Source organism: Lactuca virosa, chromosome 6 (genome assembly GCF_052849685.1).
Source record: "Lactuca virosa cultivar CGN04683 chromosome 6, Lactuca_virosa_CGN04683_v6, whole genome shotgun sequence".
In the NCBI taxonomy this organism is placed as follows: Eukaryota; Viridiplantae; Streptophyta; class Magnoliopsida; order Asterales; family Asteraceae; genus Lactuca; species Lactuca virosa.
In genome coordinates, this window is record NC_136431.1 from 5,904,950 (window position 1) to 5,925,836 (window position 20,887).

Genomic DNA, 20,887 nt, shown 5'->3' on the forward strand with positions numbered 1-20,887 from the left:
GTTGATTTGCAAGCTTGGATTCATGAAATTTGAGTTGGGATTTTAGCTCGATTCATTCCAATTATGTACTGTTTTTGCTTCAATTTGCTTCCAACATTGAAATGGATTCCCCAAAACATAATGTCTACATTGTTACATCACACTATAAATTATTACACCAGTATGATTAAGCAGGGTTACAGATGCAGGATGCAATTTGCCAAATTGTTGAAATATGTTATAGATGTACTTGTTTTTTTAAGGATATTATCAACTGTTTATGTTCAGTACCTAAATTTCGTTAGATTGATACTCAGGCAGACTGATAATTGTTGATTGAGTCATATCTGCTAGGGGTGAGCAAACCGAACCGCAAACCGAAAAAACAAAAAAACCGCATAAACCGAAACCGAAATGAAAACCGACGGTGCGGTTTTTAGTTTTGCAAAAACCGAAAATATTCGGTGCGGTTTCTAGTCTTGCAAAAACCGCAAAAAACGAACCGCACCGAATATATATATATATATATATATATATATATATATATATATATATATATATATATATAAGGTTTTAAAAATCGGTCGAGGCGGACAAAAATCGATTTTGAGGCGTCGCTTTTTAGGGGCAGAATGAGGCGCACGCCCCAGTCTTGTGAGGCGGTCCGAGGCGAAGCGTACGAGGCGATCTGTTTTTTTTTTATGACTTTAGAAATCACGTGATATCTTTATTTGACTTAATTTTTCTCCGGCCGTCATTCTCTCTTTTCTCGTTTCTTCTTTCTTTTCTCTTCTCCCCCCCCCCCCTCCCCCCAAATTAACGACATGACGGAATTAATAAAAAGATTAGGATAGGATTATACCTGAATGATGCGTCGGGATGGATTGACGATGGGTTGTTTAGATGATATGAATGATTATATGAATATGTTTGGATAGGGCTCTGCTATTCAGAAATAGAACAACTATTTCAACAGAGGAAGAACTTTGAGATCAACTCAAGTCTTAAACACTCAAACTTAACTTGTTTATTTTATATGGGCAAAGGCCATATTTATAGGCTCAAGAGAGCCGGTTACATAATTGAGTTGCAATCGTTTGATTGCAATACGACATACATATTTACATTATAGCCTCCTAGACTATTGAGGGTTACACACTTTATTTCATTTCTAACCGACACTAACTTTATGACACATACAAACAATAATTATACAACGACAAATACAAATAATTCTACCGACACAATATTTACATTAATATAATCCCTTCCACATTGAAAGGACAAATGTCTTCACTAATGTATTCAAAACGTCATTGCTTTCGTCATTCCTCCCGCCTCCTAAAGAACAGATATTTCTGAATGATGTGTGCTTTGGTCATTGCTGATGTTAGTTTTTCATGAACGGTGTTTCTTCCATATTCGAGTAGGAATGTTTTTAGTTGTTTCTCTATGAAGGCTTTCATTCTCTTGTCAATGTGTCTGCTATATGATTGTGGGCGCTTTTGATATACTTGAGGTATGGATGAAATTGATGTAATTGTAATTGCCAACGAATCAATCGTCCTGGACAATAATCTTCTTGTAACTTATATCGCCAAAAGCCAAGTAGATACTTGGAATCTGTGCGTAATTCAAATCTGGTTTGAAGTAGCTCGACTTTCCATTTTTTTAATGTTCTGAGACATGCTAGTGTTTCTCGTTCATGTGTGCTGTAATTTTGCTCCGTTTGGGAAAATGTTCCCGATATATACTTGCATAGTTTTTGCTCATATTTATCTGTTTTTAATACTTCAGATGATACATCCGTATCAGTGTATGCTTTTGGTGATATTTTCATATCACTGTATACTTTATCATTGTTTACTTCGGATGGTATTTTCATACCAGTGTATGCTTTATCATTGTATACTTTTGATGAGTTAGATATGAGGTTTCCCTCACTATCTAATCCCAATAATACATTTCCACGTATAATTGCTTTTAGGCATCCTGCCCAAGTGTCTTGTGATGCATCTGTCTCCACAATTAGAAAATCGTCGATTTTTGCATTATATAAAGTGGGGAGAACTTGAATTTTTTGTTTTATACTTTGTACCAAAATAGTATATGTATTAGTCCAAGACCAAGGTATTTTTTCTGATATTTTCTTTTGTAAAACTTTTCTTTCTTTTGCTAAGTTTTTCAAAAATCATTGTTCTGCAATATAATTTAAACAACCAAGAAATCGTTGTATTTGTTTTCTATTTTCAAGTTTATTAGGAAACATATTTAATTTTTCTCGTATATTGTCTGTTAACGATAATTGATCATTTTCTCCAATTTTTAAACCGAGATATTCAACTGTAGATTGAAAAAGTTTTGATTTCTTTTTTGATAAAACTAAACCCTTTTCTTTAATTCTTTGTAAAACCTTGATGACTGCATTAATGTGTGTTTGTTCATTTCCTTTTGTAAAAACAATTATATCATCAATATATGCAAGACAAATATGATCTAAACCATTTAAAGTTTCATCCATGAATCGCTGATATATTGTTGGTGCCTGTTTTAAACCGAATGGAAGGACATTCCATTCATAATGCTTCTGAGGAAGACATGAAAAAGCGGTTAGTGGTTTCGTATTTTCATGTAAGCGTAATTGCCAATATCCGGATTTTGCATCAAATGTACTAAAATGTGTATTGTCTTTTATTTTTTTCTAAAATATATTTTTTTCGTGGTAATTTATATGAGTCTCCTATAGTAGCATCGTTCATTTTTTTTATAATTAATCACCATTCTTCCTTTTCCTCGTTTTATTTAATTATTATTTTCTACATAGAATGCAAGTGCAGAATGGGGACTTGTGCTAGGTCGAATGATTCATTTTTCTAGTAGTTCAGTGCATTCTTGTTTAAATTCAGAAATATCTTTTATACTGTATGGAATTTTATTTGGAATATTAATTTCATCATTAGGATTTTTTAATAATATTATTATTTCTTGATTATTTCTATTTTTTAAATGATCTAGCGGGTTTTCACTACATACTTTTCAAGTTGTTTTTCAGCGATTTCTTAAGCGAACGTTAGTAATATGCGTAGTTGAAAACCAACTTCTTGTTTGATTATTTTAATAAGATCATAATGTTTGATAATTGCAGTTTTTATAATATTTTTTGTCGGATGATTGAGACTTATATGATCATTTGTTTGTATAAATGGTTGATATAATTTAAGGAAATTATTTCCTATTACTAAATTTATTCCTGAATCATGTTGATATATAGTTGGAGTTTTAAATGACGCTTTTTCAATTACTATATCTATGTCTCTTCCTACGAACCAAATTTTGTGAATTGATTTATCAGCAATTGTAATTTTTAATGGTTTTTCTAATTTTTCCCAATTTTTTAATATCTTTCTTCTTCCGAAACATAAAGTAGCTCCTGTATCTATATACGAAACTAGTTCTTTATCTTGTATTTTAGTTGTAATAAATGTACTGTTTGGGTTAATATTTGTTTTTCATTTACTCATTAGAGTTAGTTTATAAATTTCTATATCTGTGTTTTTATTTTTTCTTGCAAAGTTTCCATATTAACAAGTTGTGTTTGTTAGAGTGGTTGAAACATTGCGTATTGTTTTTAGATTACGATTTTGTGATTTTTTGTATTTCTTAATTCCTTCTTGTAATCTAGATATCTTTTTTAATTGATTATTATATTTTTCATTTACTAATTGTAATTTTAATAAATAGTTTTCTTCATATGATAAAGCATTTTCTAAATGTTGAATGGTATTAGAGATATTAGAATTTATTTTCCAATGGTTTTTTAATATATTAGTCCAAAGCATGTTATCTTTTGAAGAATTAATTTGTACTTTTGAATTCATTTTAACAAATTATTAAAGCGTCTGAAAGAAAATTAATTGAATTGTTAATATTTTTTATTATTATTTTAAAATGATTAATTTCAATTTTTAATCTTCCAATTTTAACTAATTGATATGCAGTATAATTCTTGTTTTTAGATGTTAATTTATGTATTTCAGATTCTTTTTCTTTTAAATGTTTTGTAGAGTTTTCTAAATCTTTCCATAATTTTTTAAGTAGATTAACTTTATATTTATTATCGTAAATACAATATATTTGGGTTTTATTACTCATAATTTTTATTTTACCATGTGAAAGGTCGTTTAATAGTAAGTGGTTTTTCTTTAAGTAGTGGTTTTTTATTAAGTGGTTCTTCTTTAATAGTTTTTATTTTTAAATATTTTTCAAGTAATATTTTCTGTTGAGTTAAACTTTGTAATAGTTCAGGAATTTGTTTTAATACAAGTAAACTTTCTACTTCTATAATATTATTTAATTTTTGACTAATTATATTTAATTTATCTTCTATTGATTTATCTTCTTCAGAATTAAGACCAATATTATATATTGTTCCTTGTGGTAAATTTTGCGGTATTTCTATAATCATTTCTTTATCTGGTATGCATGGTTTTGTATTTTGATATGAACCTTCAAGTGTTTTAAAATATTTTAAAGAATTACTAGATGATTCTGTCATATTCTTAAACTTAATGATCTAATCATTTCTTTAATATCTTCTAATTTTTCATTTTGATTTTCAGTAGATGTTGTAGGTTGACATTCCGAGATGGAGGATCTACCTGTTATAGTTGAAATTGGAGGTTCTATAATTGGACTTTTTTTTAGTAACAGAGTAGTTATTATTGGTTGAAAATTAGTTTCATTAAATATTCTGTTATTAGTCATATTTGGTGATTTAAGTGATAATAAAGGGGTAAATAATTTATCTATATAAATTCTATTTTCTGTTTTGAATGTAATACTATGATGAGAATTTGTTAATGCATAATTTATTTGATATGTAATAGTAAACGGATGATTACCTTTTAATATAAAATATTGTCTTAATAATTTATATCGTACAGTAATACTATTACTTAGATTTTTATCTTTAAGACTTAATCCTAGTTGAATATTAATATCAAAATTTATTTTTCCTTCAATTAAATTACCTTTTCCTTTTGCAATAATACTTTCTTGATTATTAATTATACGATCATCTCTGATTTCTAATTCTATTGGTGTATCTAAATCGCTAAAAGTACTTTTTAAAATTACTTGAATAGTTGATATATGAATATAAGCAATTTTTATTCTATCTACTTATTTTTAATATTAGATAATCTATTTCTAATTTGTTGTTTATTTATTATGGGTATAATAATATTTCCTTGAGTTGATTCTATAAGTATTGCTTCTTCTCCTATAATTTTTCCATAATATATAATATTTTTTCTAGAAAAGAAAATTTTTAATGAGTTATTTTTAAAATTATGTTTTTCTGATAGTGTAAAATTTGATTTTTTTATAGCATCTTTATTAATGTTATTTTTGTTAATTAAAGCATCAAAAGTGTATCCAAATTCATTTTCTTCGTTATTAATAATGATTGGTGAATTTTCTATTTCTTGAGACATATTTATAATGATATTAAAACCTTCTTACGACAATTGTTTCAATTGTTGGTGAATTGACTTTTAATAACGATGACTTTTGAATATGAATATTTATGAACAGATATGTAAAACGATGAATATTGATTATCATGTTTATGATGCTGCATATGCATATATTCTTATGAACGAAAGATTGAATATTCAAAATAATAAGAACGTTACTTAGCTCTGATACCAAAATTAACGACATGACGGAATTAATAAAAAGATTAGGATAAGATTATACCTGAATGATGCGTCGGGATGGATTGACGATGGGTTGTTTAGATTATATGAATGATTATATGAATATGTTTGGATAGGGCTCTGTTATTCAGAAATAGAACAACTATTTCAACAGAGGAAGAACTTTGAGATCAACTCAAGTCTTAAACACTCAAACTTAACTTGTTTATTTCATATGGGCAAAGGCCCTATTTATAGGCTCAAGAGAGCCGGTTACATAATTGAGTTGCAATCGTTTGATTGCAATACGACATACATATTTACATTATAGCCCCCTAGACTATTGAGGGTTACACAGTTTATTTCATTTCTAACCGACACTAACTTTATGACACATACAAACAATAATTATACAACGACAAATACAAATAATTCTACCGACACAATATTTACATTAATATAATCCCTTCCACATTGAAAGGACAAGTGTCTTCACTAATGTATTCAAAACGTCATTGCTTTCGTCATTCTCCCCCCCCCCCCCCCATATTAAGTGTTTGCAAAATCGAACATGGTCATCAACTTGTGAGTAAAAATCGATGTTGTTCCCAACTTCTGCATCAAAATCCGAAGGTACTAAGCTGAAATTGAAGTTGGACTTCTCGAAGGCTGCTTGAGTCTTGACTGCTTCAAATCAAACGTTAGAAAAAAAGCGGAAACTCTATCCACTTTACTGTGTTTTCATGAGTTTGTGTCTTCTGTTCTTTTGGTAATTACACTCTCATTTTGGTAATTACACAACTCGAATTAGACAACACAGTGTTATCAGTTTGGTAGTTTCTCCCTGTAATGCTTTTGTACAATTAGTTTATTGCATATTATTTATTAAGTCTTGGACTTAAAATGGCTTCTAAAGGAGCACGAAATGATCCAGCTTGGGGACATAGTGAAGAGGTAGAAGTACCTGGAGAGGGTGCCAAAAAAGGTTACAAATACCTCAAGTGTAACTATTGTAGCAAGGTCGTCAAAGGGGAGGTAAAACGAATGAAGGAACATCTTGCTGGATCACGAAAAGATGTTGCACCTTGTTTAAACGTGCCCGACATAGTCAAGGAAGAAATGAAACAATATCTAAAAGCATATCAAGAACAGAAATTCGCTAAGCAACACAATTTTGAGGAAAATGTGGGTTATGGATCATACCATATGAGCAATAGCATTGACAATGTTATGGGTGCAAATTCTAGTCCTAGTGTTAGCACCAAGGGTGTTAGAGGCCCGATAGACCATTATATGGAGATTCCACTTGATGATGACCAAGGGACAATAGCGGTTGAGAAGATGACACCAGGGAAGGCTAAAGAACACCGCAATAGAGTTTGCTTGGATATTGGGCGATGCTTTTATGAGAATGGGATGCCATTTAATATTGCATCGAGTCCGGCTTTTGTAAATATGGTGCGTTCAATTGGCAATTATGGTCGTGACTTAAAACCTCCTTCAGCACACGAGTTGGGCACTTGGATTTTAAAAGAAGAAGTCAAGACAACCACTACATTTGTTGATGACATAAAAGCTACATGGAAGCAAATAGGAGTTTCATTGTTATCAGATGGCTGGTCCGATATTAGAAACAAAAGCTTGATCAACTATCTTGCGAACAATCAATATGGGACAGTTTTTTTGAAAACTGTTGACGCGTCAGATTGCATAAAAAATGCACATAAGTTGTTTGAACTACTTGATGGTGTTATTGAGGAAATCGGTGAAGATATTGTCATTCAAGTGATCACAGATAATGCAAGCGCGTACAAAGCTGCTGGTACCTTGTTGATGGAGAAGCGAAAACAATTATATTGGACTCCGTGTGCTGCTCATTGCATAGATTTGATGCTTGAGAAGATTGGAGGGTTACCACAAAACAAAAATGCTTTACTTAAGGCTAAAAAAGTAAGCAATTTTATTCATAACCATCAGTGGGTTTTGAGCTTAGCAAGAAAGTTTGCAAAGAAAAATCTTCTTCGGCCGGCTGCTACCCGATTTGCCACTGCATTTTTGACACTAGAAAGCATGTACGAGTTGAAACAACCATTACAACAGATGTTTGTTTCAACTGAGTGGTCAAATTGTGCTTGGGCTAAGAAGTCGGATGGAATAGCTGTCAAGAAGATTGTCATGGATGAAGTTTATTTTTGGCCAAGTGTGGTTTATTCAATGAAAACCACAAGGCCTCTGGTTCACGTTTTGAGACTTGTTGATGGTGAAAAAGAACCGGCAATGACTTATATTTATGGTGCTATGGATAAATGCAAGGAAAAGATTGCCAAAATTTTTGATGGGGATGTGGGTTCTTACAAGGAAATATGGGACATTATTGATGAAAAATGGGAGAATCAAATGCACCGTGACTTGCATGCAGCGACTTATTTCTTGAACCCGCGCTATAGGTGGAGTCCCGATGTTTCCTGACATCCCGAGATAAAAATGGGTTTGTATAGGTGCATGGAAAGACTCTTGGATCAAGAAACTAATGAAAAGGTTGATTCACAGGTCGATGAGTTTAAGTACAAGAGAGGGTTGTTTGGATATAATGCGGCTTTAACATCATACCTTAAACGGCCTCCGGGTATAAACTAGGAGTATAATTATATATACATTTTTCAATTATTATTAAATATTAGACTAATTTGAATTTGGTTTTTCGTTTATTTATGTAGTTGAATGGTGGGATAACTTTGGAGAGAGTGTGCCCGAGCTCATGATGTTTGCAACAAAAATATTGGGTCTAACTTGTTCCGCTTCAGCTTGCGAAAGGAATTGGAGTACATTTAATCAAGTACACACAAAGAGAAGGAACCAGTTGACTACGAGTAAAATGAATAGCTTGGTGTACATTATGCACAACAAGAAGTTGAAGAGAAAGTTTGTCTCAAAGAAGAAGCTAGGAGTGATGATCCCTTAATTGTTGAGGAATTGCCATCTGATGATGAATGGTTAGCTGACCCAAGTATCGAAGATGATGAGAATAGTGAAGAAGTTGGAACCGATGAAGTTGCAACAGACGTTGGAACAAGTGCGAGTTCTAGTTCAAAAAGGAGGAAAGGTGTTCAACTAAATCTGGTTGATGAAGATGATGAGCTCGATGGTCAAATGGAAGATGATGATGACCTTGGTTTTTGTTGATTTGGCTTGATTTGAAGACTATTATGCTTTTGTTTTTACTAATTTGGCATGATTTGAAGACTATTATGAATTTTAGTATGTTTTTATTTTTGGGATGATGACATTAAGTAAGACTTTTATGTTTGAAATTGGACTTTAGTATGTTTTTTATGATTAATATAATATATTATTATTATTATTTTATTCCGCCTCGAGGCTTACGCCTCGTGAGGCGAGGGGTAAACGCCTCGAGGCCCGATTCCGTATTTTAAAACCTTAATATATATATATATATATATATATATATATATATATATATATATATATATATATATATATATATTAGGTGTTGATATTCGTAAGAACGAAGAACTCATGACAATTAAAATTTCTATAAATATAAATATATATCTTATCAAAGGATGATTGTATATTTTTAAGCATAGTGATATTTACTAGAACAAATAATGTTTATTATATTTTTTAACATTTTAATATTAAGAGTACTAGTGATTATAGTATCATTTTTATAAATACATTAATTGATATTATATCTATGAAACAAATATTATATTTAACACGTATTATATTCAAGCATTAGAATCATGTTGGATGAGTGGTTATGTTATTTGATAAACACTTCTCATCCAAGTCTAAGTAACTCATTGAGTTACCTGAGTTTTAGTAAAAAGGTAAAACAAAAACCAAATAAAAAAACTGACAAAAAACCGTAAAGAAAAAACCGAACCGCAAAAAACCAGAAAAAACCGCAAAAACCGAACTGCATAAAAACCGAACGGTGCGGTTTCTAAACTTCAAAAAACCGAAGTTGCGGTTTTCGGTTCGGTTTTAGCCAAAAACCGCACCGAACCGTACCATGCTCACCCCTAATATCTGCCTCGGTCACACAATTCTAAACAGTTTGAATCTTATCAAACAGTTTAAATCTGACTGAGTCAGGGGCTTCCAAGTGTGATATCAAAGAGTTTGAATATGACCGAGTCAAATCTAGCATCTTACTAGACCCACTAACAAACATATCAAACAACCCTTATATTGGTGCCTAGTACTCACAAGAAATGTCAAGTCTTGCAATTTTATATTTCTTACATTTCTTACATTTATATATTTATAAAAAGGCTAATCACATAAATGACAAAAATGGAGGTTTGTATAATTGTATTAACATAATAACCAATCTCCAATATTTATAACAAAATTACTATGTATTATGTACATGGCGAACAAGCTTTTGTGATTTGTGAAAAATGATGGGTTTCGTGAAAGAGTGTTGGTTTGTGAAACTGTAAACTATACTACAACTATTATCATTGTGACAAACAAAACTTGATTTTTTGTTTGATTCAAGCAGAATAAAATCATAGCTTCAAAAGAAAGAGGTTGGTTTACGGGTTTGCATTTTATTCACATTTAATATTGCAATGTGTTCAGAATAAAGATCGCATACAGAGCCTAATTCTCTCTCTAGTCTTTGGTTATAAGGCTTTTCATGGTACCTAATTCTCTCTCTAGTCTTTGGTTATAAGGCTTTTCATGGTAACAATGTAGGCCTTAGATCGATTTGCTCTACTTGGTGTTTAGTATATCATCCTTTGTTAATCTTTTCTCTAAAAGTATTGATTTTTTTTTCTCACTTTCACTAAACAATTGGTAATGAAAATTTATCTAAGTTATGGGAGGATATATGGATTGGCAAGTCTCCTTTACAATATCGTTTTCCTCAACTCCATCCGAATAAAAGTTGTCTTGTGAGCTTGCGATAGAAACATCGATTTTGGGGAATGGTCCCTGTGGTTTGGGGTAATCTGCGGCTTGGTTCCTAACAAACCTTTTTAACTCGGAAGGACCCTATAATATATTTTTATTGCGTCTTTAGTCCCTTACCGATTTGAATTGACTATATTGCTCTTAATGATATTTTTTTTTATCTTTTTATTATTATTATCTATTACTTATTATTAAAATAAAAAAAAATAGAATTAGCTTTGGGGGTCCATACAACCTTCTACCCCTTCCCTTTTCTCTCCGTTCAAACCAAAACCCAAACCCACGTTTCTGTTTCTCTATCTAACTCTTCTTACTCTCTTCAATCCACGACGGTCCTCCATTACCGCCATCCACATGCCGCCATCACTACAACTTGGAAGGTCACCAGCCATACCGTCACCCTCATCCTTTGTTCCAAATTTTGATCATCCCTTTTCTCATCTATCACCTATAACCTAAACACACATGAAAACCCCATTGAAAAAATCATTTTTTTTGTGTTGATCCTTCCATCTCGATTTCTCCCTGCTAGGATTGGAGATCTATGGTGTGGTTGGATGAAGGACATTTCGATTTATCATGCTTTTGTTTCAGATTTCTAGATTATCAGATCTAGATCCGTTTCAGATTTCTAGATCGTTGGTGAAAGATGGAGAGGGTGGATCTGTTTCAAATTTGTAGGTCGCTGGAAACCATGTCAAGCCACTACGACCTGGATATTTACGACGAACAGGGACTCGAAGAATAGAATTCTAAAGGAGGTGAAAAGTATGATTTTGGGGCTTTGATTTTTATACCGATTGATTTTCTTGAATCCATCTTCTTTTTGGGTTTGTGAGTAGCTTTAGTTTCTCATATTCATATGTGTTCTTAATCTGAGTTACAACTTTGGGATTTTAAAGGTGAAAAGATCTAGATTTAGTGAAGGTGGAAAAAGAAATCAAATGCAGATGAGAGTTTTATTTATTTATTTATTTATTTGTGTATTGTGGATTTCTAGAGGTCGCAGGACTAAATTTGCTCAAACTTTGCTTTGATTACTTCTCTCATGATTATGATTGTGCCTTGGCATCCCTTCGCAACAAGCTTCCAGATTTTGACCTTAACAATTTTACTACTAAAGACACCGCCCCCCCCCCCCCCTAAATCCCAGAATACACTGGCGAGTTCCCTTTTTCGTAAAATTGTCCAAGATATGGAAGTGCATCTCGACATGACGACTCGGAAGAAAGCGGTTTTCCAGTGCTTACGTGCACCACATGCTCAAGATTTTCTTCTGGCTATCCCTATAGATGGGCTTGGCCAACACATGTCTCCCGTGAAGTATCGTACTATTCTCAAATATCGACTCATGATTCCCATATTCCCAGCTGACGAGATATGTCCTGTGTGTCGCAAGGTATGTTTGGACTCTTTTGGAGAGCATGAAGTTCACTGTAAAGAACTCCCGGGGTTCAAATACAGGCACAATATGGTTAGGGATGTTTTGTTTGACATATTTAAGCGTGCCGGGGTTTCCGCTAAGAAAGAGGCACCTGTTAATTTCTTTACTGACCCGACAGAAGGAAGGTCAACCCTTAGACCGGCTGACAATTTGATTTTTGGATGGGTCGGAGGGAAACACACATGTGTGGATCTTACAGGGGTATCCCCTCTCGTGGGCCTGAGGGCTGGGGGTTTCACGGCGGGACATGCTGCTTTAAAAGCAGCTACAGGCAAAGTCACCAAACATGAGAAATCGTGCATGGAAAATCAACACGTGTTCATACCATTTGCATTTGATACGTTTGGTTTCCTCGCACCAGATGCGGTAGAGCTTCTTAAAAGAGTACAACGAATCATGCATAGTAATGTTATATCCCCTAGATCTTCGGATGTAGTCTTTAAAAGAATTAGCTTTACCATTTAAAAAGGCTTAGCGGCACAGCTTGTTGCCCGTTTGCCATCTCACTCGTTGTACGATGACAATTAAAATATATGATTGCAACTTCCAAAATTAAACTATTTACTCAAGTTTTAAAAAAAAAAACTGTTCTTGAATTGTTGGTATTTGGGTTGATTCAAGTTTGTCGGATTTGCTCTCAAGGATTGTATTTATGGTTTCAAGTTATTGAATTTTTACATGACTGCTTTATTTACATGTCTCAAGGACATTATTTTGATATTATCTAGTTTCTTTATACATGGTAATAGGTATTATCGGAGAAAATGAAAGAGCCATCTGCTATAGCTGCAACCGCAAAGGAAGAAGATGCGATGGGATGGGTGGGTGGGTGGGGCCCATCTGTTTATCAAACAATTAATTTAATAAATAAATAGACAATAAACATTAAATTAATTAGAAAGGAAATATACATGGGCAATATAGTCTTTTTATCTTTGGTAGGGACCAATCGCACAACAAAACATATTATAGGGACCTTCCGAGTTAAAATAGTTTGTTAGGAACTAAGCACGCAGATTACTCCAAACCATAGGGACCGTTAGTGAGAACATTTTGTGAAACAGTTAAATGTTCGCAAAATCAATATACTGTTTAGCAAATTCAAACAGTTTGAATGAAAGAGTGGAAACTTAGTTGTTATAATATTATTTGTATTGAAAGTTTCGATAAATTAGGAAAAATTTTGAGACCATAAAGAGTTCACAAACCATACAAAATTCAAGAGTTTCAATTTTACCAAAGATAACCGAAGAAAATTTAAGACCAAAAGAAATTTTGGTTTTATGGTGCGGACCATTCAACATCCGGATCATGATGGAGTTAGTGTACAACATTATAATTGTAACATCTCGATTTCCAGGTATTTCATATTTTGACCTTTGGCATGAATATTGTTTGCAAAAATTGGTCCCGCATGGCATTTTTGTAATTTTTGGGAGTTGTTTGCGTACGTTAGGCGTACCCAAGCGTACACCGGGCGTACGTAGCCTGGACCTAAAACCCGAATATTTAGGGTTCGTGCACTATGTATTCATCCTTAACTCTCAAGGATCCCTTCATTCATCAGCCTCCAGCCTCATATTTGACCCTGCAAACCCTAATCCATTTTTTGGAGCATCTTTGAGCCTTGAGTGTGTATTTTGGTGATCTTGAAGGAGGAAGAAGGAAGGGGAGACCATCTTAGAAGAGTGAAACACTTTGGATCCAGAAACACATCATCATTTGGCACTACTTGGAGGTAAAAAGTTCTGATCTTGATGAAGTTTTGCCTAGATCTTGATTAGTCGTGGATTGTGTTCATTTTGGTCCTATAAGCTTGATGCATTTGAGTATGGGTTACTCTAATTCGTTTGAGTTGTCCTTTCAGGCATTTTGGAGTGTTTAGAGCCATAAAAATATAATCTTGGTCCTTAGTTTTCCCCCATGCATGGACTAGGATGTCTTAATGAGTTAAGAAGTTAGAGTTTTTGGTATTGAGCACCTTATAGCCATGCAAGCTCAAAAAGTTGGAAACTGTATGATTAAGGACATCATTTGAGGACTAGATTTGAATTTTAGACAAAAGGGCTTAAAGGATTAAGCTCTTAATCGAAAGTGTGGCTGGCTGGCACGTACGTTGGAGTACGACGTACGTACGTGGTCAACATCCAGACTTTGGTCAAGCCTTGTGTACGTTGAGTGTACAAGCTGATTACGTTGGGCGTACTCAGCTGATTTTTTTTTTACTTTCAACTTTGACCCAATTTTGACCTAGGGGTATTTTGAATTGTAGTTGAGTTTGGTCATTTTTCATGAATATGTGACCGGTTGAACTGATATTCATAGCAGGGTCATGTTCAACTATCTTTTCAGACTGAGAGGAAAGTTTTACTCACTGTACTTGTGGGTCGAAGGCACCAATGTCGGACCACTAGGTTATCTGTATCCTGGTATATTGGATGTTGCTATGTGACCTATTATATCTGTATCCTAGTATATAAGATGTTGTTATACTGTAGTGATCTGTTAGATCTGTATCATGGTACATAGGATGTTGTTATGCTGTAGTGATCTGTTAGATCTGAATCCTGGTATATAGGATGTTGCTATGCGTTAGTGATCTGTAGATCTACCTGTTTTGCCTGCTGATTGGTTATATGTTTATCTGTTGTTTATGTCGACATAGTATGTTTTGGGTTGAGGCTTTATTGCTATATGTGTGAGCCAAAAGACCGGGGGTAATTCATCCTGATAGATGTGGACCCAGGGGTATTCCAGTCCGATGACTGAATGGACCCGTTACATGTTGGCATTCCAGTCCGATGACTAATTGGGCTGGGGGTAATCCAGCCCGATGGTGTAGACCCGATGGTATTCCAGTCCGATGACTGAGTGGTCCCGCATGCATTATTGTATATGTTATATGTTGTGTGGTGGTACTTTGGGGGAACTCACTAAGCTTTGACTTATTCAGTTTATTGTTTCAGGTACTTCTGATGACCGTGACAAGGTGAAGCCGTGATCGTACACATCCTCCGATGACATGTTTTTGGAACTTATGATATATTGATCTTGGAGATATTTGTATTTTATACTTGGTTTTGTTATGGGTCTTGTTTGAAAACAATGGTTTCCTTGATTTGAAAATAAAAAATTTTATCGTGATTTTTGAGATTTTACAATAATAACATTTTGCATAATTATTTAACAATTTAATCATCCGAAAGAGACATTTTTTAGTAGGGATGAGCTTCAAACTCGTAAACCCTGGAACCGAAGCGGTTAGAACCGATATATGTTAAACTAGTTCGGGTACCGAGTATCACCTTAAGCTTAAAACATGTATCAGATATCGGGTATAGTGGGTCCGAGTTTAATGGGTATGGTTAAAACGGATAAAGGGAATCAAACTGAGTAGTTTAAAGACCTTAAATAAAAAAACATCCATGCGACTTGGACTCTCGTTGGATTGAATTCAGGAAGAAAAAAAACCCTTCTAATATCGTAGTTTTTTACACCAAGAATAAAAAAAAATCTACTCTACCACTTAAAATAGAAGTACCAAAACAACTCATGATTACAAAAGTATGACAAAAGAGTCCCTAATTATAACTATACACGTTGAAAGTACCAAAAGTTTTCGGTTTTTTGGTTCTAAAACCTGAAACCCGGTTCCACTTATCCAATTTTACATTTCCGGTTCTAGAGACACTTTTTAGGTGTTGGGTTCATTTGGGTCGAGTTTAGACCCGTTTTCACCCCAATTATTGAGTCATATCATATCTATGAAAACTTAAATAAGAAAAGCTTTATTTTTCCTTGAAAAAAAGCCCTAAAGGATCCACTAAAATACAAATATGTAAGCCCTTGACTATTTTTTTTTTCCAAAAGCACACACTTCGTCGGAGTACAAAACAAAAAGTCATAGTAGTTTTATTATCATCAAAAATCAATTCATACCCTCAATCAACTTTCGTCTCTGATTTTTTCGAAGATGTAAGTTTCCGCATATTCTGTTACAAAGTTTCTTTAAATATCGCTTCTTTGATTTCGTTTGGCTAATTTTATGTTCTTGCTGCGATGATCTTGAGGAAAGTTCGAGTAATTTTGCTTGGGTTTGTTTCGATTTCTATCAAGTTTATTGTAGTTTTATCAGACTGACGATTCTTGATGTTGAAGATGTTGAACTTGATGGCTTAAAATTATATTTTTTCTTTTAGGGACTGCTTTGGTTTACAATATTGTACGTATATTTGGATTTTGGTGATAAAAAGTATAATGATTAATGCCCATTCTGATCACTTTATTGGTTTCATTAACTGTGGATATGAACTTTATTCAAATTTTACCCTAAATTAGAGTTAATTTTGACTTTCAGAAATGTCGATATGTGATCAAATGATTTCTCTATTGATCATCAAACTAAGAAAGTGTTATTGACTTTTTGAAGTGTGCTACTTGTTATTGCATTGTAGAATGAGCTATCATTATTGTAGATTGTTTTTTTTTTCTCTAAAATCCTTCATTTATCTTTGAATAGAGTGAAATGGCAAAGAGTTTATTCAAGCAAGAACATGATCTTGGTAAGTGTTTAGCTTTTACTGTATGAATATTTCTGATCTATAATCCGTTTGAATTTATTGATAAATCTTGATATTTATTTCAGAAAAAAGGAGAGCAGAGGCTGCTAGAATTAGAGAGAAATACCCTGATAGGATTCCTGTAAGTATTAATCTTTCTCTAGATATATGATATATCATGTTTATATAGACGACTTATTTTTGTATTTGGCATGAAAAGACTTGTTTACCCTTATCTTTTTTCTTCTAGTAACAAGTACTTGAGAAGATTCTAACTTCAGGTTCCCTTACCTACAGTTAAAAACCTCCTTTAGTTCGAGGGGAGTTTAGTAAATTTGTTCATTTTCGACTCTGTCCTTAACATTTGTGCCATAAAAGTTGTAACTTTCTGATACGTCTCCGATAATTATCCCTTTATTATTATTTCAAATTAGTAGTTATCTTTATTTAAAATTAGGATATCTTTTAATTTAGGGTAGGATTATCTATTCACACTTATATATAGGGTTTTGTTATGACTTTTTTGTATTATTATGGAATAAGAATTATAGAGTTTTACTCTGTTTTAGGAGAATCCCTGTGTCTCGAATAACAGGTCTTATCACTTTCATAGTTTGGAACAAGTATAATTCTTTAAAAAATCTTTTTGTATTAGTATTTGACTATTTGTTATGTTATATGGTTTCAAAATAAGCTTCTTGAATTTGGTTATTTTGAAGGTGATTGTGGAGAAAGGGGAGAGAAGTGATGTTCCTAACATCGATAAGAAAAAGTAAGTAATCTGCTCTATAACTCTTCCTACCTTACTTTTTATTATTATTACTATTATTTTTTAATAAATTTACTCAAGAGATGTGAACCAATAACAATAACAACAATCTTTCGTGTGTTTCTTTTTAAAGTGTTGCATACATAAAGTCTGTTTCTTTTATAGACTGAATAAAGCATCCAAATTGGTAATGACATTGTCCTCTAATGTTTTAACTTTGGAACAAAAACTAAAACTTGGTTACTATTTAAATGAAACTGTCTCAATAAACTTGCCACGTCATATGTCCGCATCATCACCACATCAACAAAAAAAAAATTGCAAAATCTCTTAAGTCATAACAATGGAACAAAAATATACAAAATTTCACATCAATGGGACAAAATTGAAAGTTGACTGGTTAAACAAACCTTTTATTAGTTATTACAATTCTTGCAATGAATATGACAGTTTCATTAGGGGTAAAATGGTCTTTTCAGTGAAGTTGAAAATTGTTTAACATGAAATTAAAAATTGCAGGTACCTTGTTCCAGCTGATTTGACTGTTGGTCAATTTGTTTATGTGATACGTAAAAGGATTAAACTGAGTGCTGAGAAGGCCATATTCATCTTTGTTGACAATGCCCTGCCCCCAACAGGTAATTTTACCATTTTACCCTTTTACTCATCAAACTTCTAAAATGAGTGAAATTCTCACTGAACTTGATGTTTTGTATTTATTTTAAAATGAAGGATACCCACCGATTAAAATGGAATATAAACTAAAATTAAAGTTATGTTTTCCAAAATTAAAATTTCCAAAATGAAAATTTTAAACAAATAGTCAACATGGATGCCATGTCAGCCGTCAGCACCATGTGGACATAGACGCCACATAGGCAACAAAACCGTTTTACTTTTTACCTGCTATATATATATATATATATATATATATATATATATATATATATATATATATATATATCAAGTCACAATGGTGTAATAAAACCAAATTATTAAGTTTAGTGGCAAACTCATCCTTTTTAGAACTTTCAGGACTAAAAAGGGCAAATGGGTAATACTTTTGTGGTGTTTCTTTTTCAGGGGCAATTATGTCCGCGATATATGAAGAAAAGAAGGACGATGATGGTTTCTTGTATGTTACCTACAGTGGAGAGAACACGTTTGGAGACGATTGACATTTTATATGTTTTCATCACATTTTCCAATAATGGATTATATTTTCTTGGAATCTTGTTCTTTTATCAAGAATTTGACTACAATCATATAATTGGAGAATTGTATATAATCATTTACCCTTTGTTTTTATTCATGAATCTTTATATTTAATTTTCATGGATGTTTCTGTATTCTGATTGAGACCGAAGGAAATAATGAGTAGTTGTTTGTTATAAGGGTAAATTGCAGAAAATAGCTATGTACTTTCTTCTTGCTATCAATATGTACAATGTACTTCATCTTTTATCCATAATAGGAACTTAGTTATATTCTATTTCATGTAATACTGATTATATTTATATTTCTTTACTGATTATAAACGTTTAAAATGCTTACAAGTTTCATTTTGTATATTTATGTTATTGGAAAAGAAATCTAAGTACGTTGCTCTTATGGGTAAGTAATTGTAAGTAGGTTGCTATTGGGTGTAAAGAATTGAAGGTATGACTCCATTATGGGCTTACATGTTTCTATTATCGGAAATAAAAAAAAATGTAAATATGTTGCTTTATCTGTACAAACATGTAATTATATTACTATTATTATGGATTGAAAATAAGTATATTGTATATATTGATAAAAAAGAGAAACTATATTGCTATTTTATGATATTTTCCCTTCATTTTATAAAAAACAAATAATGGTCAATCATGATGTTTGGAAAATTAAGCCATAGATTGGTTCGATACTTGTCGCTTTTGGTTCCTATTTTTATTTAAAGAAAAATACAATATGTTAATAAACTGAAAATTTTCATGAATTTTATTCGTGGAAACAAGAACAAAACTGAATTCCATTTTCTTTTTCTATTTCTTTTTGTGTTATAAATTTAGGATTTGAATGTTTGTATATTGGTGGTGAAGGACCGATTATGAATTTCCATAGGGTTCTGTGAAATGTATAGTCTTATGGTGGTTTTTGTGCAAAACTAGAAACTCATGTGTAACTAGATAAGTATAAAAGCTAGTGTCTTCTTCATTCTCTTATTTGGAATGTCATTAGCATGGGGAGAACCTATATAGGGACGATTTTGAAGAATTGAAGTATAATCGGAGTCCTAATGAAGATCTAAGCATCTCGTCATCGTCTCTTAGTGAATTGAAGGTATAATTCTTAATTACCTCCTATAAATTTTAAGTTAGGTTTGGTTTTATTGTTAAATCCTAAATTTTTGATTAACCTAGGGTTCTATGTGATTTCTAAGCTCTATTCTCCTTTTAGATTCAATCTACATGCAACATCCATTCCATAGATACTTATGGGGATTTTATGGGGATTTGGATGGTAGTGGGTTTTTTAACCCTATGATTCATAAATATGAATTTCCTTATGTTCCTATTAATCCAAATTAGATTCTAGTGGTTTATATTGGTGATTTAGTGTAATTATATTTACTATCGACACAAACTGAGTTCGGTTTACTATTTGAGGTTAGAGGTGCAGGGTGCACACTCGGAGTGATAAATGTAAACTTAGGAATACAGGGGTCCGAGGACAACGCCCCTGGGTACATGGTTCCAAGGGGCAGAGCCCTTGGCAGTGACACTCGTAATTGATTATGTAAATCTATTTTTCTCTAAAAAAAACACAAAACAACAAGATACCTTTCTATGTTTTGAATTTGGAAGTGGTATGACTTCTAAATTGTCATTAATGGATTATCCCAAATCAGATTTTGTGATACCCCATGCAATAGGGTTGAAATCATAAATTTTGAAAAATGATTGCAATCACGATTCTTGAATTATCCAAGTTTATATTGATATTCTTAGACCCAAAATCTTCTTGAATTATCCAAGTTTATTGATATTCTTAGACCCAAAATCTAACATTTTATTTTTCATTCGCACATTATTTCGTCAACATTTTGTCCAATAAGTTGTTTGATGGAGTTTTGATGGTGGAATTGGACATTTCAAGCTCTAATTTCATGTTTGAGTTATACATATGCTCTAATGAGTTATACACGAGTTATGGAGTTTGATAATGATTGCAGGTTAACTTAAGTAATTAATGATTGTTTGTTGGTTATTGTTATGATTCCATAATTCATCTTTGAAGTTTCGAGTGAAATTAACAAGTCTAATGGAAAAGACACCATCATAATAAATGAGAGGTTTAAAAACAACTCGATTCAAACATGGAAAATGATTTTATTTTTTATACAATGATAACTCATGTAATTTTGGTAACAATAACCATGAATCAAAGTATTTATGACTTTACACTTTCATTGGTGAATTAGAAATCGACATAACACTTTAGTTAT

General features: G+C 32.5%; 2 protein-coding genes across 2 annotated transcripts; both read left to right on the forward strand.

Moving 5' to 3' along the window:
* The first annotated feature begins 6,581 nt into the window (after positions 1 to 6,581).
* On the forward strand, positions 6,582 to 8,147 carry LOC145121304 (uncharacterized). Its single transcript, XM_079057073.1, has one exon. The coding sequence runs from the start codon at positions 6,582 to 6,584 to the stop codon at positions 8,145 to 8,147; it is 1,566 nt and encodes a 521-aa protein (XP_078913199.1).
* Positions 8,148 to 15,932: 7,785 nt separating this feature from the next.
* On the forward strand, positions 15,933 to 18,892 carry LOC145119990 (autophagy-related protein 8f). Its single transcript, XM_079055776.1, has 6 exons — positions 15,933 to 16,047; positions 16,592 to 16,634; positions 16,718 to 16,773; positions 17,351 to 17,403; positions 17,920 to 18,038; positions 18,484 to 18,892. Exons 2-6 carry the CDS (start codon positions 16,598 to 16,600, stop codon positions 18,576 to 18,578), a joined length of 360 nt encoding a protein of 119 aa, XP_078911902.1. The 5' UTR covers positions 15,933 to 16,047; positions 16,592 to 16,597; the 3' UTR covers positions 18,579 to 18,892.
* The last annotated feature ends 1,995 nt before the right edge of the window (positions 18,893 to 20,887 follow it).